The sequence below is a fragment of the Canis lupus genome, chromosome 37 (genome assembly GCF_011100685.1).
Source record: "Canis lupus familiaris isolate Mischka breed German Shepherd chromosome 37, alternate assembly UU_Cfam_GSD_1.0, whole genome shotgun sequence".
NCBI lineage: Eukaryota > Metazoa > Chordata > Mammalia > Carnivora > Canidae > Canis > Canis lupus.
In genome coordinates, this window is record NC_049258.1 from 6,386,782 (window position 1) to 6,411,932 (window position 25,151).

General features: G+C 37.3%; 1 protein-coding gene across 8 annotated transcripts in view; it reads right to left on the minus strand.

The window, feature by feature from the left end:
* The window catches only part of ANKRD44 (ankyrin repeat domain 44), a 365,215-nt gene that overhangs the window by 7,370 nt on the left and 332,694 nt on the right, over nt 1-25,151 (minus strand). For 5 of the 8 annotated variants that reach the window (XM_038585235.1, XM_038585233.1, XM_038585236.1 and 2 more), the window contains exon 28: nt 22,737-22,965. In XM_038585235.1, coding sequence (XP_038441163.1) covers nt 22,737-22,965 — 229 coding nt within the window. Of the gene's footprint in view, nt 1-22,736; nt 22,966-25,151 lie in introns of those variants that run through there. The other 3 variants (XM_038585234.1, XR_005385154.1, XR_005385155.1) reach the window with 3 other exon arrangements.

Here is a 25,151-nt window from a genome sequence, read left to right on the forward strand (position 1 = left end):
TCAACCACCCATTCCTGTCCCTTTCCTTCTCAGGCTTTCCTAGTCTCTGAGATGCAACAATATGGAAATTAGACCCATTAATAACCATACAATGGCCTCTAAGTGTTCTAGTGAAAGGAAGAGTCACATGTCTTTTGCTTTAAATCAAAAGCTAGAAATGATTAAGCTTAGAGAAGAAGGCATGTTGAAAGCTGAGATAGGCTGAAAGCTAGGTTTCCTGTGCCTATTAGCCAAGTTGTGAATGCAAAGAAAAAGTTCTTGAAGGAAACTAAAAGTACAACTGCAGTGAATAGCTGAATGATACGAAAGCAAAATAGCCTTATTAATGATATGGAGAAAGTTTTAGTAGTCTGGATAGAAGATCAAACCAGCCACATCATTCCCTTAAGCTAAATATGAAGCTAAAAAAAAAAAAAAAAAGGAAATATGCTCACAGAGGTTACTTCACAAGGTTTTAGGGAAGAAATCTCTAGAATATACAAGTGCAAAGTGAAAAGAGCTGATGTAGAAATTGCACAAATTATCCAAAAGATTCAGCTAAGATAATGAATCAAGGTGGCTACACCAAACAACAGATTTTCCATGTAAACAAAGCAGCCTTCCATAGGAAGAAGATGCCATCTGGGACTTCCATAGCTAGTTACTGGAAGTCAGTGCCTGGCTTCAAAGCTTCAGAGGACAGGCTGACTCTCCTGTTCGGAGCTAATGCAACTGGTGACTTTAAGTTGAAGCCAATGACTACCTTGAAAATCTGAGGGTCTTTAAGATTTACACCAAATCTACTCTGGATCAACAAAGCCTGGATGACAGCACATCTGTTTACACCATGGCTTACCGAATATTTTAAGCCCATTGTTGAGACCTACTGCTCAGAAGAAAAGATCCCTTTCAAAATATCACTGCTCATTAGCAATGCACTTGGTCTCCCAAGAGCTCTGATGGAGATGTACGGTAAGATTAATGTTGTCTTCACGCCTGCTAACACCACACCCATTCTGCAGCCCATTGGTCAAGGAAATACATTTCATAAGGGTATAGCTGCCATGGATAGTGATTTCTGTGATGGATCAGGGCAAAATAAGTAGAAAACCTTCTGGAAAGGGTTCACCATTCTAGATGCCATTAAGAGCATTGTTGATTTGTGGGAAGAGGTCAAAATGCCAATGTTCACAGGAGTTTCAAAGAAGTTGATTCCAACTCTCATGGATTCAACCCTCGTGACTTTTGAGATTTCAGTGAAGGAAATTACTGCAGACGTGGAAGTAGCAAGAGAACTAGAAGTGGAATTGAGCATGTGACTGAGTTGCTGCAATCTCATGATAAAACTTAAGAAGTGAGTAAAATGCCATCAAATAGCATTGTATACTATAGAGAAATTGTTCATGAAAAGGAAGAGTCAATTGATGTGATAATCTTTATTTTTGTCTTATTTTAAGGAACTACCACCCTGATCAGTCAGCAGCCATCAACATCAAGGCAAGACCTTCTATCAGTAAAAAGATTATGACTTACTGAAAGCTCAGATGATGCTCAGTATTATTTATTTCTTTCTTTATTTGAGACAGTACAAGTGAGAAAGAGCAGAAGGTGGGGGCACAGAGGAAAAGGAAGAAGCAGATCCCTCGCTGATCAGGGAACCCCATTTTGGGCTCAATCCTAGGACCCCAGGATCATTACCTGAGCTGAAGGCAGACACTTAACCAACTGAGCTACCCAGATGCCCTGATACTCAACATTTTTTAGCAATATTTTTAAATTAAGATATGGACTTTTTTTGATATAATGCTATTGTATAGTTATTATGTTGCAGTATCATATAAACATAACTTATATGCACTAGGAAGCCAAAAAATTCATTTGACCTTAATTGCAATATTTACTTTATTATGGTGGTCTGGAACTGAACCTTCAATATGTCTCTGAGATATGCCTGTAATACTCTATACTTTAATTAAAGGTTTTAGCCACTTTTGGGCCTTTTACTATGAAATGCAAAACTTGTGATGTTTAAATGTATTTTCATTGTAAACACTAATAGCCAAGGTAGACTATTTATTGTATAACAACTCTTAATATTTGAAAAATAGGTGAGAATAAAATATTAATTCAGAAAATTAGCTAATACAAAAGACTCTGTTAAAAGAGAATACCGGGATCCCTGGGTGGCGCAGCGGTTTGGCGCCTGCCTTTGGCCCAGGGCGCGATCCTGGAGACCCGGGATCGAATCCCACGTCGGGCTCCCGGTGCATGGAGCCTGCTTCTCCCTCTGCCTGTGTCTCTGCCTCTCTCCCTGCCTCTCTCCCTCTCTCTTGGTGACTATCATAAATAAATAAAAATAAATAAAAAAAAAATAAAAGAGAATACCAATAATATGTGAAATAAATATGTTTTTGTCTTGAGAATGATAAAGCATATAGGAAAAAATGGTGAGCTTTGGCTAAAGAACATGTTAATATATGTAACAAAGCATACATATATTAATATCTATAAAAATATTATCAAAGGATCTGGAAATAGGTCTTATTGGGTCATCTGGGTGGCTCAGTCCATTGAGCATCCAATTCTTGATTTTAGCTCAAGTCATGATCTCAGAGTCCTGGGATCGAGTCCTGTGTCAAGGAGTCTGCTTGAAGATTCTCTCCTCTGTCCTCCCCTCACTCACTCTCTCTGTTTCTCTCATTCTCTCAAATAAGTAAATCTTAAAAAAGAAAAAAATGTCCTTATCTACATATTGAGAAGATTGAACCAAATGACCAGATAATAAATTTCAGCCTTGTGGGCCATAAGGTCTCTGTTATAACTATTAACTCTGCTGTTGTAATATGCAAGGCACTGTAGACAATAGGTAAACAAATAAGTGTGGTTGTGTTTCAATAAAACATTATTTATGAAAATAGATAGCAGGCCAGATTTGACCTGTTATTCATAGTTTGCTAACCCCTGGACTAGAAGATCCCTTATTCAGTATTCCAGATTCAAAATTCTGTATCTGTGAATGTTAACATTAGCTAACATAGATTTTCTAATTTTCCAAACTCATTAGACATTGGTCAAGAAACGTGATTAACAGTGAGGTAGCAGACAAACTTAGGCCTTTAGTGTAATTCAAACTTTAGCTAAACGTGTGTCAATTTAACCAGAGCCTTATTTAGATCACTGTACATAAATATGAAATATTCTGACATTATTTCATGTAGTATTATGACTAATTTTGTTAATAGATTCATTTTAATTAATTTATTAAGCATATTTAAACTTATACAGATATAGGAAATATATCTCTAAGAACTTTAAAGCAAAATACATTTTATTAATTTTTGTTTATTTGTTTTAGAGAATTTTGTTAATTTTTAAGAATCTTAAGTTTCCTCTTAAAGGGCTAGGGACCACGGTAATAGTTATTCATATGTTAGGACATTTATAGAGTGGTTCCAGAAAGCCAAGCCTGCACAATGTTCTACAGTGAATCATCAAAATTATTAATGCAGATCTTCCCTAATCCTGGTTCTAGACTGCTAAAAAAAAGACCAAATTAAGTTTAAATTTTTTAATGCTAAAAATAGGGTTATGAGAGGATTTCTATTGTATTTGAGGCACAAATGCCTTAAGACAAAATCTCAGTAAAAGGAGGATGATGGTAGAAGCAAATTGACGTTTTTAAAAGAAGTGTTGTGGGCATCTTGTTTTTATTGATTAATTAGCTTTTTAATTTTGAATACTTACGACTTGGTAAAAAACAGAATGAGTTTCCAAGGAGTTCCAACTCCAAAATGAACCGTTCTCAAATAATAGAATAATTTAAGAAGACTTGTTTCAATTTTAACCTCTGACTCAGTATTTTTATGATTTAGGAAATTATTTAATTTCTTTGAGTCTCAAAAAAAAATTTCTTTGAGTCTCGATTTCCTTATCTTCAAAATAGGAAGAATCATTCTACCATGGGGATTGCTGGGAAGATTATAGATATCTCTGTAAAGTGCCTGATATGTAATAGGCACTTAAAAAAAAAAAAGTAGCTACTATTATCAAGAGCTTCATAGCACTTGGCTATTTAGAAAAACTAGCACTTGCCCTCAGTAAAGTTAAAGAGCCTTTTCTGGTACTAGAAGGAAAAGAAAAAGGAAAGATGAACAGTTTATTGAACACAAGGACCATCATCTCTCTGTCAAAGAGGCTAATCCTAAGTCAGAAATACTGACTTAATAATACTGACTTAATAAAAGAAGGTGAGATGGGACACCTGGATGGCTCAGCCTTTGGCTCAGGGCATGTTCCCAGTTCCAGGATCGAGTCCCACATCAGGTTCCCTGCATGCAGCCTGCTTCTTCCTCTGCCTGTGTCTCTGCCTCTCTCTTTCTCTGTGTGTCTCATGAATAAATAAAATCTTAAAACAAAAACAAAAACAGGTGAAGAGTTCTTAAGAGGAGAGATTAGTACACTTACAGCCAGCAGAAAAATGGTAGACCTTTGTTTTTGCTTATTTTTGTTTTAGGTACTAAGAAATCCACCACCACCACCACCACCACCCCCCCACGGGAAGCACATTTCAGTGAAGACAAAGAGTTTCTGTGACAGTCTTGAATCCCTGTCACACCTGTGCTCTGAGGCAGCTGTTGAGCATGTTTTTGTTTTTCTGTTCAGTGGCTCTTCCTAAAGTGTGACATTTCCCTCTGCCACCACAAGGCTTACTACAAACCTACAGGTGCTGTTGTGTTTCTTAAGGCCTCTCTTCTAGGCAGGTGCCTTTTGCCAAAGCTCTGCTTCAAAGCTCCCAAGAAATGAAACACACGGGAAGATTTCAGGCTCACTTGCTGGATGTTGCATAGGCCAATGCCAAGATGGGTATAAAGAAGGTCCCTGGCTCTGTCTCAAGATCCTCCATCCAATGAGTAACATTGTAAAGGCTCTAGGAATCTCCTCTGAGATGTTCTGCATGACAATACTCATTTGGTTCTGAGAGAGAGAAAGAAAGAGAGACAGACAGACAGACAGAGCCAGCAGTCTGTCTGAGAGGGTTAGCCTGATTTTCAGCCTATTATTTCTTTTCCTATGTTTTGTAGGGAGGGATCGCATGCCATAGGTATGTTACTGGTGCCCATGTCTGCTCAGTCTAACACAATAGCTCCTACCCCAGGGCTCCTGACTTACCCTGATGCCTAACAATGGGTCCTCCTTTCTCATAACTGGTGAGCGGTCAGTGAAAAGAATCCAAAATGTAGTGGCTAGATTGAGGACAGAAACTGAGGTGACAAGTTGCCAAAGTTTAGTCAACAGAAGCAAAGTGAGAAGCAGACTAAAATCAGAACTAAGACAACAATCAGAGATTCTAAGTCAGAACAAAATTTATTTATTTTTTTATTTTTAAAGATTTTATTTATTTATTTATTCATGGACACAGAGGGAGAGAGGCAGAGACACAGGGAGAGGGAGAAGCAGGCTCCACGCAGGGAGCCCGACGTGGGACTCGATCCCGGGTCTCCAGGATCACACCCCAGGCTGCAGGCGGCACCAAACCGCTGCGCCACCAGGGCTGCCCCGTCAGAACAAAATTTAAAAAGAAAACAAGAGTCTAACAAAATGAAGATGATTGCTAGTGAGTGCTGGCAGAGAGATAAGAACAAGGAAACTGAAAATATACTTCTTAGATTAGCTATAGAGCATTCCCCTTACTAGTATTGAATATTGTTCAGCCTTAAAAAGGAAATTTTTTGCTATGGAATAGGTGAAACTTAAGTACATTAAGTGAAACAAGCCAGTCACAAAAAGATAACTACTGTGTGATTCCATTGGCATGAGATACCTAGAGTCATCAAATTCATAGAGACAGAAAATGGAATGGTGGTTGCCAGGGCCTGGAGGGAAGGAAGAGTAGGGAATTATTTTTTAATGAGTACCGAGTTTCTGTTTTTGCAAGATGAAGAGTTCTGGAGATGAATGGTGGTGATGGATGCACAACAATATGAATGTACTTAGTGCCACTGAACTGTATGCAAAAAAATGATTAAAATAGTAAATGTTATGCTACGTGTATTTTACTACAATTTTTAAAAAAGGGGGTGTTTGCCTTGGTGTTTTCATAGCACAAGTCCTGTCCTCAAAACATTTTAGTTTAGTGAGAAATCCAATGATTCTTCTCAGGAAAGAGAAAGTATACAAAGGTATTTAGGAACTGCTTACAAATGGAAGTGTCTTCCGTTTGGCACCACCAAGATGCCAGTACTCTTGTGCTAAAGTGATAGATTCCTGAAGAGTAATTAATAGTCCATCCTGCTATGAGAGGAAAAGGTGGTAGGTTAGGACAGTGGGTCATGGAGAGCACAGTCTGCTCTCAGGAAAAATCTGGACAAAAGGGGAAATGGTGATAACAAGTAAAAAAGGAGAAAGCAACATAAAATTGAAGGAAAAAGAAGAAAATGTAGCAATAGCTCTAAGGTCTGTGAACCCTCAGCATAAGCATAGCAACAAGGACTATGAAACTTAAAGACACAATCATCTGTCAGCTGAAGAGCTCAGTGGAACAAAACAGGACTAAAGAGAGAAACTGAGCATGGATCTCAGCCACCCTTGACTTGTGAGTTAATGTGACCCTCTGGAGGAGAAAGGAAAACTAATCAATGTGGATGTGCTCTCTCTAGAATAGTGCTGCTTTAACTTTTGTGTGCATCAGAATGCTTTGTGGGCCATTTGTTTGTGTGCGTGTGGCAATTTTAAAACAATCAGTAATCTTTAATGGAATCCACTTGACCTAAAATCTTTCACAGAATTTTGAGACCCATTAAAACAAAGTTTAATAAGAAAAAAATTCTATAATTCAACCTGACCTATTGGAAACCTGACCAAAGAACAAAGGAACATCGGGAATCTTCTGAGTAATGGGTAACTTAATTATCTTGATTCTGGTAATGGTATCATGGGTGTTTACATTAAGCTACAACTTGCCAAATCATATTTGCAGGACAGAGTGTCTGACTCGAAAGAGCTTCACAGAGAGAGAACTTAGGATGTCTGCACATGCATGTGAGGAAACCACCCGAGGCCAGAGAAAGAAACAGCTGAAGGCATTTAAGGAAAGCATGCTTGGAACTCACAGAGGAGTAATACCTGCTACCACTAGCTAGTTTAGAAAAAGAAACCTCATAATTCGCAGGCACTGGGTGGAGTACTCTGAAAGGATTACAAAGAAACATGAGAAAACTTCTGGCTGTAATGATTAATGTTCACTATCTTGTATTGTGGTGATGGTTTCAGGGATGTTTGCAAATGTTCAAACTTATCAAATTGAAAAGAAACATCAAAATTTATACTTTTATATGTGCAATTTATTGTCTGTTAATTATATCTCAAAAAAGCTGTTAAACTTAAAAAATAGTATCTAGAACACAAAAGTATATTAATATAACCTCAATAAATATTAGGTTTTCATGTGAGAATAACTACACAGTAAACTTGAAAACTTGTATGAAGTAGATGAATTCCTAGAGAATATAACTTACAAAATTGACTCAAGAAGAAAGGGGGAAAACTGATTATATCCAGAATTTAAGAACTGAATTTAAGAACTGTTTCAAAAAGAGAAGTGCTGGGGCACCTGGGTGGCTCAGTCAGTTAAGCAATTGACTCTTGACTTTAGCTTAGGTCATGAGATTGAGGCCCACATTGGCCTCCATGCCAGGTGTGGGGCCTGCTTGGGATTCTCTTTGCCCTTCCCCTCCCCCTTCTCTCTCAAAAAGTGCTGTGTCTCCAAATTTTTATAGGCATAGTTTAGCAAATATTCAAGTGGAATAAATAGAAAGCACAATATAACAAAGTAAGAATAAAGCCACATGTGGCGATACTTGCTATATATGTAAAACACATTAAACTCAATGATTAAGTGGAAAAAATCCAATTTTTGTGAAAGAGTATCATAACTACTTCAATAACTGATAGATAAAGCAGATAAAAAGGCAGTCATGATAATGATGACTTAAACAGAATAATTTCAACCCTTAGACTATTTTCAGGGAATAGAAATAAAACTCTTCACCTCATTTTATGATGTCAAAATACCTATTGATATGAGATCTGGGAAAAAAAAAAAAAAGAAAAATTCCAGATCAAGCTCATCCATGGATATAGATTCAAAAATCCTGAACAACAATAACCATAAATCTATCAATGTATAAATGATGTTATTAGGGTTTTTTTTTTTTTTTTTTTTTTTTTTTTTTTTTTTTTAGAAATGAAAGATTAAGGAGACTTGGCTCTATAAGCCTTTGGAAATGAGCCTCAGAAATTCTTTCCATGAAGATGGCAACTAAGGTGAAGAAGTAAGCCTCTGCTCCTCCCAAAGCCGAAGCCAAAGCAAAAGTTTTGAAGGCCAAGAAAGCTGTGCTGAAAGGCATCCATAGTCACACAAAAAAGATCTGGACATCACCTACATCCTGAGGGTCCAAGAGACTGCATCTCCAAAGGCCCCCTCAATATCCTCAAAAGAGTGTCCCCAGGAGAAACAAGAGGGACCACTAAGCCATCATCAAGATCCCGCTGACTACTGAGTCAACCATAAAGAAAATAGAAGACAACAACAAACTTGTTTTTACTGTGGATGTCAAGGCCAACAAGCATCAGATCAAGCAGGATATGATGAAGCTCTATGACATTGATATGGCCAAAGTCAATACCCTGATCAGGCCTGATGGAGATAAGAAGGCGTGTTTGACTGGCTCTGGACTATGATGCTTTGGATGTTGCCAGCAAAATTGGGATCATCTAAACTGAGTCCAGCTGGCTAAATCTAAATTTTTTCACAAGAAAAGAAATAAAAGTTTGATTTAATATCTTATTATATGTATCTTATTATATGCATAATATCATTGCTTAGAGATATATACACGCTATAATTAATGCCAAAATGTCGAACACGTTCCTTGTAAGATTGGGAACAAAGATATCCATTACCATGATTTTTATTATATTGTCTATTTTATAGACAAAGATATTCACTATCATAACTATTCAATATTGAACCAGAGATCTTAGCCAGTGTGGTAAGAATAAAAAGAAAGAAAGACATTTGCAATGACATGAATGGAGCTAGAAAGTGTTGTGCTAAGTGAAATATGTCAGAGAAAGACAAATACCATATGATTTTACTCATATGTGGACTTTAAGAAACAAAACAAATGAACATGGGTGGGGGGGAGGAGAGAGAGGAAAAGCAAGAAATAGACTTAACTATAGAGAGCAAACTGATGGTTACCAAAGGGGAGGTGGATGAGGGGATGGGTGAAATGGTGGTGGGGATTAAGGAGTGCACTTGTCGTGATGAGCTGCCAGTGTTGCATGGAAGTGTTGAATCACTGAACTTTACACCTAAAACTGGTATTACACTATATGTTAAATAACTGGGATTTTAAAAAATCTTGGAAGAAAATAAATAAATTCATACTCTCCCACCCCCTGAAAAAGAAGTAAATATGAAAAGAAAAAAAAGAAATGGCATAAACATCAAAAAGGAAAAAGCAAAACTCTCATATGAAGAAAATACAATTTCTTATATGGAATAACTTAAAAGATCTCTAGACAAACTATTGGACTTAATAAGTTTTCTGGATTTAAAAATTGACAAATAAAAGTGAATCGCATTTCTAAATGCCAGAAAGAAGTTAGAAAAAGTAATTTAAAAAGTACCATTTACAATAGCAACAAAACAAAATACCTAAATACTTAGAAGTAAATCTTTTCTTTAGTTTTTATTTATTTTTTAAAATTCAGTTTGATTAACATATGATGTATTGTTAGTTTCAGAGGTAGAATATAGTGATTCATTAATTGCAGGTAACACCTAGTGCTCATTGTATCAAGTGCCCTCCTTAATGCCCATCACCCAGTTACCCACCCCCCACCCACCTCCAGCAATCCTCAATTTCCTATAGTTGTCTCTTACAGTTTATCTCCTTCTGTTTTCACCTTATTTTTCCTTCCTTTCCCCTATATTCATCTGTTTTGTTTCTTAAATTCCACATATTAGTGAAATCATATGCTATTTCTTTCTCTGATTGACTTATTTCACTATATATATATATATATAATACCACATCTTTTTTTTTTTTTTTTTTCCACATCTTTTTTTTTAAAGGTGATCTTTTTTAAAATATTTATTTATTTATTTATTTATTTATGATAGTCACAGAGAGAGAGAGAGAGGCAGAGACACAGGCAGAGGGAGAAGCAGGCTCCATGCACCGGGAGCCTGATGTGGGATTCGATCCCGGGTCTCCAGGATCGCGCCCTGGGCCAAAGGCAGGCGCCAAACCGCTGCGCCACCCAGGGATCTCTAATACCACATCTTTATCCATTTATCTGTCTATGGACATCTGGACTCTTTCTATGTTTTGGCTATTGTGGACATCACTACTATAAACATTGGGGTGTATGTGCCTCTTGGAATCACTATGTTTGTATCCTTTGGATAAATACCTACTAGTGCAATTGCTGGGTCATAGGGTAGCTTTAATTTTAGCTTTTGGAGGAACCTCTGTACTGGTTTCCAGAGTGGCTGCACCAGTTTGTATTCCCACCAACAGTGTAACAGGGTTCCCAGTTCCTAGGAGTAAATCTTGATAACAGACGTGCAAGTCCTTTATGGGAAAATCAAGAAATTGAAAGACCTTAAATAACATCTAAGTAAAATGGAATGATGATATATGATGCTTGTTGATGAAAAAGAAACTCAATATAAGAAATGAGAACCCAAATGGAATGCAAATATATATAAAAATCCTCAACTTTTTAGTACTCTGGGAAATGTAAGATGAAATCACAATGAAACACCATGAACATCTGCCATATTGACAACCAGGTGGCTCATTGTGTCTGGGATCAATATTAAACTCCAGAATTAGATTGACCTACTCAGGCATGGACACCACTGGTGGGCCTACATGTAACACTGTTCCTGTGGCCCTCTGGCCCCAAAGAGGAAGCAAGGAAGAAGGTTGGGGCTCTGATTGCCCAATTTCTGCTCCTAAATTCATGACCAGATAGGTCCCTTCTCTTTCCTAGGGTAGAGTATGGGGATAGAGAAGAGTCGGAGGATTATGTTAATTGACCCCTCTTCAACTAGAAGAAAACTCCAGGAGAGGAAATAAATGCTCCTACTAAAAATAGCCATTAATAGTTAAGGCAAAACAAGTTACCCTCACAATGTTATAGTTATTTTTACTGGGATCGGTAGCCAGAGTGTAGAAGAATTCTACAGCAATGGTAGCTTATTTGAGGTTTATCAGCACCATAACCAAGTACCACCAAGTTCAACAGAACAAAGAAAGACACTAGAACGTAAAGAAACAGTGTATAGTCACTTGCACTTTACAGAAATGTCTGAAATAGGTAATTTGGTGGCAGTGACTTTTAATAATTTTTAAATTAAAAAATCTTACTAGGGCAATAATTATCACAATGCATGTGATACAAAATTCAAAGAGTATAAAATGTATACAGTGAAGTGTTTCCCCTGCCCTGGCAATTATTCTTAAGAGTTGTTTTTCTAATTATATATCATCAGGTATGTGCTTTATTTCATCTACTCTTTCCTTTTGATTTGATGAACACAAAGTCCCCAATTTACAAGTGAACTTTTGGAGCAAAATTTGCTTTCAGGGCTTTTGGAATTCAGACTACACAGTAAATTTCTGTTTCTAGTTTCTTTAAGGAGGCTCACTAGCTTTTAATTACATATGAAATGTAGAACACAAAATATTATAATTCCTAATGCATTTAATCACACGGTTTCTATACGAAACTGTGTTACAAATTCTGAGACTATAAAAAATATATCTAATTATCTGCCATTTTACCTTATTCCAAAATCCCAGCAGTGACCATCCCTCTTCTCTCCTAATCTCTATAGTGGAACTTTCAGCTAATTCTCTGGGAAGTGGGAGGCAAAGAAAATATATCTATGGTGGTGGACAGGGTAGTAATGGAACTTCTGGAAGGGTAGCAATATACACCTGCCGAGTGAGGATTTTGGTAATTGGGACCACAGTGTCACTGATAGCACTGTAGGTGCTGGAGGACACAGCACTTATGAGTCCCACAGGCTGTAATTTTGCTCTGAAATATAAGGTCAGGAGTAGAAGTAGCAATGGCTGTCGTGCACATTAAAGTATATTTAACTTATAGAAACAATGGAAAATATTGACAATCTGTTAATCATATACAAATGGTTCCTTTCCTACCTCTTAATTTTAATGAACACAACTTGAAAAGGAAGTATTTTTTTAAGATTTTATTTATTTATTTGAGAGAGAGAGTGAGAGCACAGAGGCAGAGGGAGAAGCAGGCTCTCTGCTGAGCAGATCCCAACATGAGACTCAATCCCAGGACCCTGGGGTCATGACCTGAACCGAAGGTAGGTGCTTCACAGACAGTGACCCAGGAAGTATTTTTCATAGTCATTTTTTAACTTTACTTCAAAGAAGTATGACTATGTCTTTTATAGTATGTTTCAAAACCAACTCACCATCATGATGTAAGACAATTATAAGCCTATTTTGGCTAGGAAATCCAGAGTAGAGATATTTACAGTCTCTTACTCCAGAAATTGAGATACCAACTGTCAAGTAATTAGGCCAAACATTTTCTTTTCTTACTCCCTCAATGTATTTTACCTTGATTTGTTTGGATTAGGATCCAAATAAGAGCTGGATTGATTTGACATACAAGTTAAATCATTTATTAATTTTCTATCTTCACTTGCATCTATTTCTGGATTTGCTTCTCATTTTCATGGTCTTTCTATCTAATCATTTACCAATACAACATTGTTCCAATTATGCGGATTTATAGTACATTTTATTATTTAGTAGTACTTTTTCCATCCTCAGTTCTTTTCTTGGGGCTTTACTGACTACTATTTTGACTTGTACTTTCCGATAAACTTTATAGTTAACTCATCTAGATTCAGAAAAAAAATCTGATGGTAATTTTATTAAATTTACAAATTAAGTTACGGAAAATGTATATCTTTATGGTGTAAGTCTTCCTATCCATGAATATAATGTATCTTTTATATTTTTTCAAATCTATTTTTGTGCCATCAGGAGTGTTTCATCACTTTTCTAATGTAGATTTTACCTATTTCTTATTAAATTATGCCCCAACATTATATATTTGCTCTTTGAAATAGGGTTGCTCTTCCATTATTTCTTCTTTATACTTGTTTGTTTACATGAAGTTATTGACTTATTTTATTAATTTTATATGCTACATCTTTACTGAATTCTCTTATAATATTTTTAATTTTTCTATTTATTTTTGTTTTTCAGATATATAATAAAGGAACCTGCAAAAAAGAGGTAGTTTTTTATTTCTTCCTTCCAATTCTTGTGTGATTAAATGCTTTCTCTTATTTAATTGCATTGGCTAATACCTCTGTTTCCAATGATAAATAGTAATGGACATGATGGTCATCTTTGTCTTTTTCTACTTTTAGTAATGTTTTCTCATTAAATAAGAAGCTGGCTAATGGGCTGAGGTATCCCTCAATTCCTAGTTAATTAAATATTTTTAATACGAATGAATGTTAAATTTTATTAATGCCTATTTTGGCATTTATGAAGGCAATAATCTGATTTTTCTCCCTACCTTTATTAATACAATGAGTCATATTAACTTTCTTATTATGCAAAACTCTTATATCCTTGGAAATGTACTTTGTAAATATATATTATTTTTAAATGTGCAATCTCATCTTCTACAGTGATAGAATTCCCCTGTGAATTTTTTTTTAAATATCAGATTTTTCAGCTCTACCTTAGTTCTACAGAGTGTGGGACGCAGAGTGTGGGGCCCTCTTCTTGTGCACCAACTGCCAGTGATACTTATCCATGGATTTTGCATTTTGGAACCACCATAGGATATGGGGATGATGAATCTTCCAAGAATTGAGTATAATATTAATATCAAACCTGACAAAAATCACACAAAAGGAAAATGAAAGACCAGTTTCACTTATTTTATGATTATACTAAAAATCACTGAATTGTATACTTTAAATACATGAATTTTATATTATGTGAATTATATCTCAATAAAGCTTTTTTTTTTTTAAGAAAAAAGATTGCTATAGCAAGATTATTAGATATCTCACTTAGGGGACTGAATGGATGACAGTACCACTTACTAATACTAGAAGTAGAGAAAGATGAATAGGTTTGGAAGGAAAGCTACTGAATTTAGCTTCAGACAGGCTGTATACTGTAATCAAAGGTATGGAAGGGGATAAAGTTTCAGAAGATGGAGACAAGCCCATAAAATTGAATCAAGGGCATATTCACTCTCCTGCATACAATCCTGAAATTCTATATAGAAATAAATGGAGCTTCCAGGGTTTTTAATACTAGCTGAAATTTCCCTTTGCCTTCCATTTTATTATAAAAGATATATGATTAGTTTATCACTACCAATATTCAGTGGAACGTTAATTTGAATTCAATATAGTGCTCATTACCAGATCCTAAGAGAGTAACAAAGTTTAACTATTTTAAAAAACTTTATCTGGAAAATAATGTTAAAAGAGTCACCTTCTGATACCCATTAGAGGGAAAAACATCTCCTTTATGACTGCCTTGCCTCTGAAGTCTTATGGAAGTTTGACCTATTTGCAGGAGAATGGATGTGATTGAATAAGGTGTACATTAATTAAGATGAATGAGTTTAAAATTAAGTCAAGTTAAAACTTCAACCTTACAATGAGTCTGGCAAACAATGGAGGATAACTTGTCTCATAGAGACAAAGGTTTTGTTGTTTTTGTTGGTTAAGACTTCAAATTGAAAAAAAAAAAAAAAGACTTCAAATTGACTTCTCATAAGGAGGCTCGAAACCAGATTCTGTAGTAAATTGTCATCCTGGAGAGAGCCAGGTACTCTGAAAATCTCTAATTAGGAGAAGTTAGAGGTTATATAAGCCAAGCTGCCAAACTGCCTAACCTTAGAAGCCAAACAGATTTACCTTTCTTTCCTTCCTTCTCCTCATCCGAGACCTGGTCTGGAAATAAATTTCAAATTGCAAACAGAAAGCTCTGTGATAAATCAGGTCTGAGAACTAGAAGGGAGCTTGTTATAGTTTAACAGATGCCATGCCATGACTCATCCAAGACTTTATATCTAAGCACTCATAGTCACAAGTAGTCCTGCATTTGGCTTTGGTGTCAACTAATCCAGAGAGAGGACAAAAACATGCAGTGTGCTCTATTGTGTCCACAGAACTTCTGTCCCTTAAGCATATTTACGTTTCTAAAAGAATAATTTCAGTTTGCAGTCACAGATCCTACTGCCTATAGAAAATCTAATCAGGACCACTACCATGGATACAGCCCAATTTTAGAAATGATATTATTCCTGAAAAAAAAAAAAACCTTATAATCATCTGTTTAATAAAAGTTGTTTCATCAGTTGTGGTTCAGAAAATATTCCTAACCCAATATTCACCTATGTTTACCAGCCTGAAGATCATACTATAGCTATTCATACCATGGATCCAAATTCTATCATTTTTAAATAGGAGCTATTTTTTCCCAAATGATCCTGGTTATTTCTAGGAATCCCCAAACAAGTGCCTTCCCCATATTCACAAAACAACCTTTCAGCTTTCATCACTATATGGTACCATTCATTCATTCAGTTAATATGTACTGAGTGCCTTCTGTGTAAGGGGGTAGATATAGCAGAGTCTTACAAATAACTCTGTCCTGGCCCTCTTGGGGCATTCACAGCATTTTTCCTGAAAAAAGCTCCAGTTATCATTTGCCAACATTCATTGCTGGCAAGTAGCTGGATGAAATTTTTTTTTTTTTTTTTTTTTTTATTGGTGTTCAATTTACTAACATACAGAATAACACCCAGTGCCCGTCACCCATTCACTCCCACCCCCCGCCCTCCTCCCCTTCTACCACCCCTAGTTCGTTTCCCAGAGTTAGCAGTCTTTATGTTCTGTCTCCCTTTCTGATATTTCCCACACATTTCTTCTCCCTTCCCTTATTTTCCCTTTCACTATTATTTATATTCCCCAAATGAATGAGAACATATAATGTTTGTCCTTCTCCGACTGACTTACTTCACTCAGCATAATACCCTCCAGCTGGATGAAATTTTTATCACTGTCTCTGCTGAGGAAGTCCCCTGTGAAGCACTTGAACAAGAATATACAGGGAATGCTATCTCTCATTGTTCCCAAAGCCTCCAATCTTATGCATAGGAACAATGCTGGATTCCATGAGGAGGTGGAAAAAATGGACCCCCTCAATTCCGTGCTCCTCTTTGGCATCTGGGTTCTAAATCAGGGCTGCTTCTTCATGAAAAAGATTTTCTGTAGCTCTTAGGGCTCAAAACCAGTCCTAGAAGTTCAGTGTCATTTTCATTCATCATCTTCATCATCCCTCTTGCCTTCCTCAAACCTAGTTACTGAACTATAGCACCCAGGGACATCAATAGGAGCAAACACTTTCTAGGTGTTGGTGGTTGTGTTTATATTGGGAGTGTCTGGATCCCAGCTGAAATGGCCTGTTAAGTTATGAAGCATAATTTAAATGCTTGGCCAGCAATCTAGCATATAAGATGTAACCACTTAAAGATTTTGCCAGAGCAAAAAAAGCACATGGCTCTTTCAGTAAACAATTCACCTAGATGGAGCTAGGTGTGTTACTAGGTTGAGAGTGGCAACCAATTCTTGTAGAAATTGATAGGAGTTTGGTATGGTTACCTCTAGGAGATCCAAAGCAAAGTGGGAAATGTGGTCAGGAAAAGATTCAGCCCTGAAATACTGAGAAATCATGTTGTCAAGGAGAATGCATGACAACCTCTAAGGACAAAAAAAAAAAAAAAAAACCAAAAAACCAAAAAACAAAAAACAAGATAAAATAAAACCAACCAACCAAACAAAAACCAATCAGACCAATCAGAACTGTTACCGAGGGGTCAGCCCTGGGAATACTATGAATAAATTAAAATAAAATTCAATCAATCCCAGGTCTGACTTGTTTCGTGGGTATTTACTGTCACCTTGCATGTTTTAAGAATGGTTTTATTCAAAAGTTTCTAAACTACTCTAAAAGAGAATCCAACATGGGGCTATGATGTAGCATGCAAAACACCTGACACTAGATATTATTTATTGCTGGAGTGTGCATCAGGTAGCTCCAATTTTGAAATTTCTGGTATTTTGCTTGGTCTTGTTCTTTCCACCATTTAAATTACCTCAAAAGGGAAGATTTATAATTATTAGTTTTCTAGGACCCAGGAATAGGTAAGTTTTCAGCCTAAGACTTGAAAAAGTAGCAATTAATTACTGCTTTTACTTTACAAATGTTTACATAAAAGTAATATGTATTTTTATAAATAATTTTTTATTTATTTATTTTTTTTTTATTTTTTTTTTAATTTTTTTTTTATTTATTTATGATAGTCACAGAGAGAGAGAGAGGCAGAGACACAGGCAGAGGGAGAAGCAGGCTCCATGCACCGGGAGCCCGACGTGGGATTCGATCCCGGGTCTCCAGGATCGCGCCCTGGGCCAAAGGCAGGCGCCAAACCGCTGCGCCACCCAGGGATCCCTATAAATAATTTTTTAAAACACAGAAGTAAATTTACAAAATAATTCTAAAAAGAGGATGTCTTTCTCTCCTACCGCAATTCCCACTTATCAGAGGTAGGCATTGTTTTTTTTGTTTTTTTTTTTTTTTTTAAAGAGGTAGGCATTCTTAAATTTGCAGTACATCCTTCTTGTCTCTCTCCTATGCAGATATATCTTCTTTCTAGATTATGAAATCATACTACCTAAACTGTTCTACAGTTTGGCTTTCATCACTAAATAATTTAAATTGGATATCTTTGCATGTCAGTAAATAAAGGGCTATCTTCTTTTTAAGGGTAAGAATATATCATATATTCTACTATGTGGATGTAACATTATTTATTTATCCAATCCCCTATTGATGGACATTTGGATTATTTCCAATTTTTGATGATTACAAATAGTGCCACAGCTAACATCCTTATTCGTTCATATTGATGTACTTATGCAAGCATTTTGGGAGGTAAATTCCTGGAGATAGATTGCTTGGTCAAAATGGTATATGCATTTAGAATTTTGATAAATTATCTCTCAAATTACCTTTAAAATGTTTGCATCAATTTACACTTCCACTGACGATGACTAAGTGTGCCTGTTTCCCTACCTGCTCCCCACACTGTGTATCCACACATTGACTGGTGAAACTTGAGAATGTGTCTCCTGCTTCAAAAAGATATGGTGATGAAGGCCTTGCCTCATGCATTTATTTTATATTCTCTTTACTTTTCATAACTGAGTTTAGTCCTAAGACAGGAAAAAAGGAATATGCCTATTTAGTTTTCAGGGTGTTCCTCCTAGATCCAGATATTCTCCGAATTATGAACACCTGTCTTCTAAGTACCTACATGTTACAGATAAACTGCTCATCTGGATGCAAAAGGTAATCACCCTGAGGCAGGAAGATGCTCCTTTCAGACCCTAGAGATTGAAAAATGCATTCCCCATGTCTCCTTATGAACTGCTCATTCACTCATGCATGCATGAATCCATATGCATTAGTTCCTACTTGTGTGCTGGCATTCGCCCAATATTTACTCTAAGTCCCCTCAGTTCTGCACTATGCTAATCACTGTGGCTATGGTAATGAAATAACAGTCTCTGCCTTCAAGAAGATCACAGTTTAGCCTGATGAAAACAGAGAAAAGGAAACCAATGGGTGTAATTGAGCAGGAAAGTGCTGCTTTCAGGTTAGTGCAGGGTGCCCCAGGAATGATAAAATGGGGTGAGTACAAACCTGAAGGTGACTGCTGCAGAGAAGACCAAGAACACAGTTCTGGGAGAGTCCAGGCAACTATCACATCTAACCTAGTCAGGGAGGATGTGAGGAAAAGGCTGGGGACTGAGCACCTTGAAGGGTAATCTTTGACCAGCAGTTACATTAGCTGCAAAAAGGTACATTTCATAAATATAGTTTTGCTTTACTCTTATTTTTTAATGAAAATTCTTGAAGAAAAAAATCTCAACCTTGTCTTTGCTGAGCAGAGGGAAGCTGGAAACGATAGGAGATTATGATCTCATTTACCAAAGCTAGCAAGAGACTCAGTGCCTCTCTCCTCTGTGGGTTGGTAGCTGAAATGTCTCACCTTGTTGACCTACATGAACCCTTTGGAGATGGGGTGGGTATAGGAAGCCAAGGGGGTGAGAGTCAGAGTCAGTTCTAGAATTAACAGTAACCCCATTTTGTGGTATTTATCCTAAGTATGAAATTTATCCTAGGTCAGAGCTGTGGACAAATACATTCACTGATAATTCGCAAGAATCAGATTTGGAAACAACCTAAATGTCTGCACAGGAGATTAAAACTAAATAATACATGATGGTAAATTCAGGATATAGAATAATACACAGCCATTACTGTGTTAAATCATAATGCATCTCCTGCATTAAAATCTTATTTCCAAAAACTGTATGGTAAGATGGGAAAATATTTATAATAATACACTGAGTCAAAAAGGAATATATAGGGGATCCCTGGGTGGCTCAGCGGTTTGGCGCCTGCCTTTGGCCCAGGGCGCGATCCTGGAGTCCCGGGATCAAATTCTGAGTCAGGCTCCCGGCATGGAGCCTGCTTCTCCCTCCTCCTGTGTCTCTGCCTCTCTCTCTCTCTCTCTCTCTCTCTCTGTCTATGATAAATAAATAAATAAATCTTAAAAAAGGGAATATATAAAATAGATATATAGTATAAACCCACTTTCAGAGTAGCAAACGAATTTTATATATTTTTGTATGTTTTTCTGTCTGTGCACACACAAGTACAGTTTGCATTTACAATTTGCATTTACATATGTATACACACAGTTATAAAGGACAGTTATCTATCTTTTCTATTGGTCAGGGTAAGCTAATTTATGCTGGATTAACAATGTGAAAATCTCCAGAGCTTTAAGATTATAACATGACATAGACTGGATATGATGTAGACTAAAGATTCAGAAATAATCAGAAAAATAATCTGAACTGGAATATATATACCTGAATAGAGGGAAATATCAGTTGTGAGCTAGCAAAGGAATGGAATTTAGATTTAGACGATGGGTTTTAAAATTTAATATATTGTTTATATTCACTTACTTCCAGAAGTTATAAGAAATTGCTTATAATGAAACCTCATATCAGTGAAATAGTTAAAATAAAAGCATTGGAGAAAGGCAGAAGAGTATTTTTCAGTGTGTTTCACATAATGGGACTAGAAGTCATGTGAAAAATAAAGTTCTAAAAAAAAGAAAGAAAAAGTTCTGTGTTCAGATAAACTTGAGAAATGCTTTACCAAAATGAAACAGAAATTCCTCTTTTCAGAATTTTGCAGAGCCTTTGATGCTAATGAACACAGTGAGTGAACAAGAGAAGTAAGGTGTATACAAGTCTCCCTGATTAGAGCACGCTTTCTGTGATGCTGGAAATGTTCTATAATCTGCCAGCCACATCTGATTGTTGAGTATATAAAATGTAGCTAGTGCAGCTGAGGAACTGAAATTTTAATTTTATTTAGCATAAATGTAAGTAACCACCTGTTGGTAATGGCTACCATATTGGATATGTTGGATAGCACAGAATTAGAGCATCCCAAAGGTCAAACTTCCAAATAACACAAACTAGGAAGCATTTATATAGAGCAACCATTTTCAAACTTTTGGTCTCAGGAGCTCTTGACATTTTTTAAAGAGTTTATTTCTGAGTAATCTCTACACCCAACGTGGGGTTTGAACGTACAACCCTAAGATGAAGAGTCACATACTCCACTCACTGAGCCAGCCAGGTACACCAGGATCTATTCTTAATACTCTTAAAAATCAGTGAGGGCCCCAAAGAGCTTTTTTTTGTGGGTTATATCTATTGATATTTACCATATTGGAAATTAACATTGAGAGATTTTAAAAATATTTATTCACTAATTCACTTAAAAATACCATCCATTGGGGCACCAGTCAGTGGTATCTTAAAAAGAATACCACCAGTTGTTCTCCTTGAAGTGACAGGCTTACTTCATTCATTTTCAAGAAAATCAGTGCCAGATACCCAAGTCTGAGTAGTCACAGTCATCTCATCAGTCATATTTTCAAGGAAAAATGGTATTGCACAAAAAAGCAGCGGATTCTGCTAGCAGTTCAATGCAACAGTGCTCCAACCATACTTCAGCATGCAGCATAAGTGCTCTGTATTTTCATACCTTTAAGGTCCGAGGTTTAATAAAATTGATAACTTATACTTCATCATAATTTTTTTTTACTGCAAGTGTATGTACAGTGATAGCTGGTACCAGCACACTGACATTTGTCCTAAGGCAACGACAATTTTATCTGCTATAAAACTTGCTTTTGTACCATCAGTGAAATAGGCAGGTAATCTAGAATTATTATGAAAAAGGTTTTAATACATGAAGTCCTCAAAAGGGTCGCTGGGATGCCTAGGGTCTGCAGACCATGTTTTGAGAAATCTGGTATAGAAAAAGAATAAGGGAGGGGGGTAGGAGAGCATAAAATCCCTGAACCTGGGTCTTCCAAGATTGATGAGAAAACTGGTGAGTGTCCAAACTGTTTATTATACACACTTAGGTTGAGGAACACGAAGAGGTCCAAACAGAATCTATCTCGTGGCAGCAGGTAGTTGTAGCAAATAAAAGGAAGTAGCAATCGTTATATCTGCACACCTGACTGCCTATTAGTTATCCATTTAAGAACAACTGAATGGTATAAATTAGTCAACATAGGGTTCCTAGAGCTAATTCTTTACAGATGACATAAACTAGATAATGAAACAAGAGAAAGCCAGAACACCATGTCCTTAGTAGTGGTCTGCAAAGTATGGTGCTTTAATTTTATACAGCCCAGAGGTCATTTCAAAATATGACCAAATTCTTTTCACATTCATTCCTGAGTTTCCATTTCCTGACTTCTTCCCTGTCTTATAACTCAGAACAGGATTTATCTTTCCTTCCCACATTAATAGACTTCACTTCCATCAAGCACGTGTCTCTTTGTCTTCACACCACACATGGTTTCTCCCTTCCTTTGAACTAGATCTTTGGGGCTTACATTTAGAATTGTTTCTCCTACCTTCCCATCTACCCTCACCCCTCTCCTTTTTGTCCAGCAGGTAGCAGATCATAAATATGTGTGGGAAGTGGGGGACAGAGGTAATTTAATCAGAGGCTGTTGGGACGCCTGGGTGGCTCAGCAGTTGAGGCTCAGGGCGTGATCCTGGGATCTGGGATTGAGTCGGGCTCCTTGCATGGAGTCTGCTTCTTCCTCTGCCTAGGTCTCTCTCTCTCTTTCTGTGTCTCTCATGAATGAATGAATTAATGAATAAATAAATAAATAAATAAAAATATTAAATAATCAGAGACCGTTTTGCATGCTTTTGACACCTCTCTCTTTGCATGGCAAAGTTCTCATGGTACCTAGTGATTTAGAACATTGACACTTTTAATTTAAAAAAAAAGCTCCCCTTGCAGAGTTATTGATGATACAAATTTATTTTAACAATAAAAGACATAATTTGTTTTATAACATTTTCCCTGAAAGAATTCCAAAGGGCTCTAGAAATGCTACCTAGTTCACTCTGATCCCTACACCAAATGCCCTTGTCTTCTATTTTTAGGTGAAAGGGAAATTTCTAGTACCTTGCTCCCAGTAAGAAGATAGAGTGAAGCTCCCACACCAGGTAGGGCGAAGAAAACCTCTCTCTACGGCCAGGGTGGCTGCAGCCCTTGTAGCTTCCAGTGGAGTGTAACCCTTTGCATTCAGCGGCTGGGATAAAGCACATTCTGATTCCTAACTGCTCCCTTAGGGCTCCTGTGATGTAGCTGACCCATGGTCTTGGATCCTGGAGGGTTAACAGCCTGGTTCCTGCTTAGAAAAGAGAGAGAGAAAAGACAAAGAAAATGTGCAATTATGTTAATTTTCTCAAATTGGGGATGGAGAGTGATCCAGGAAAAAAAAATTTGCTGAAACATGATACCAGTGCCTGATTTAAATTTGTAAAAATTAGATCTTTGAAACCCACAAAATAATTATATGCAATAAACAACATAGGACACAATTTTATATAATGGCAACAAGAGCTGATCCTACAATAGAATTATCTATATTGAAAAAATTTAATAGTAAAAAGTACTTTAAGGAATCTGAAAAATAATCCTCACAGTTTTATGTTGTTTCCTACACCAAGTCAATAGCAACTTAAAGGGACCTATCCCAAGAGGAAAGGCAACTTTGGAAGAATAGAAAAGACCAATGTAGAAATGGAGTTCATTGACTGAGAACATCTAATTTTCTTCAAGGTTTCTACTGAAATTATTCCAAGAACTGGTCCCACAAAGGGCCTTTGGCTGGAAAAGTGGAAAACCAGGGAGCCTGTGTCTTACTTCAGTGATTACTGTTTGTTCCTGCAAGTGTGTTGCACGGGAGCGTGACAATACCAGGATATACACGGGAGTTAGGCCAGGGCACCAGCACTTTCCCCACCACGTACCGTGGCCTGCACTGCTCAGTGGGGGAGGAGGAGGATGATGCATAGCGTGTTCTAGTGTCTTTATTTTTTAAAGATTTTGTTTATTTTTTTGAGAGAGAGCATGATCCAGGGGAGGAAGGGGCAGGGGTAAAGAGAGAGAGAAGCAGATTCCCCACTGGGCAGAGAGCCCCATGTGGGGCTCATCCCAGGACCTTGGGATCATGACCTGAGCCAAAGGCAGACACTTATGACTGAGCCACCCAGGCGCCCCTCTAGTGTCTTTAAACAGCTGCACCAGCCCCAAAGACCCATTCTGAAGACTATCTCCTCACATCTCGGAACATATCTCATTCATTTGGCCCCTTAAACTTGGATATGATCCTTTGGACTGTTCTAGCCACCGATCTCACGGCTTATGTCACTCCTAAGCCTTTGTCTTGCCTTTTTCTTGGCCTCACATAAATAGCTATTCTCTTGACCACTGCCACATTTTCCCACTATGATTTGGCCTTCCATCCAGAGCACAGGCCCCTCTGCTTATGTTCCAACCTGTGGGCACCCCTCTTAGCTATTGGGCTGGCCCCAACGACCTCTAGTGTTTTAGCATAAGAAAAGTGACACCATCGGGGATCCCTGGGTGGCGAAGCAGTTTGGCGCCTGCCTTTGGCCCAGGGCGCGATCCTGGAGACCCGGGATCGAATCCCACATCGGGCTCCCGGTGCATGGAGCCTGCTTCTCCCTCTGCCTGTGTCTCTGCCTCTCTCTCTCTCTCTCTCTCTCTCTCTCTCTCTGTGACTATCATAAATAAATTAAAAAAAAAATTAAAAAAAAAGAAAAGTGACAACATCTGGAAATGGTCATTAATGTTAATTTGGAAAACTGGGCTATTTTATTGGAAGGGGCCAAATATGACGTACCCAAACACACTCACACACCCATTTATCGGGTCATGCAGGTACTGTCTGAGGTACTGGAGAAATAGACATGGAGTAGGAAAGGAGGCAACAGACCTATGTGTGACCAAAATAAATGCCAGGGTTCTGAGGCCTATCTCTGTGTGGGAAACACAGTCTAGTTTCCAAGAAGTACTTAAAGATTTATTTCATATTTGTTTGTTTCTCAAAGAATATTAAACAAGTCCCAATTCGATTCCCCATATTTAAGAGATTTGGATTACCCAGAGGCTCTCATATGTTAATCCTCCTTATGTAGGAAAAGACATTAGGGTTTGAAGTTGATAGCCAAGAAAGAATTCTTGAAACATCTTTGGTCCAAAAAGGTGATTTTATTAAAGATGGGGACAGGACCTGTGGGCAGAAAGAGCTGCACTGGGGTCACGGGGAGTGGCCCATTATATACTTTCAAGTTGGGAGGGTGTTAGGGAGAGCATAAGTGTCAAAGGAATTTTGGAAGCAAGGTTTCCAGGACCTTGAGAGGACTAGCTATTGTTGGGAAAAGGTCATTTATTACCATCTAATAAAACCTTAGACATGAGACCCTTCAGATGTATATCGGTGGGTCCTACGCTTAGGGGAGGATTGCCAATGTGTATCTTGGGGGTTTAATGATAAAGGAAATTTCTAAA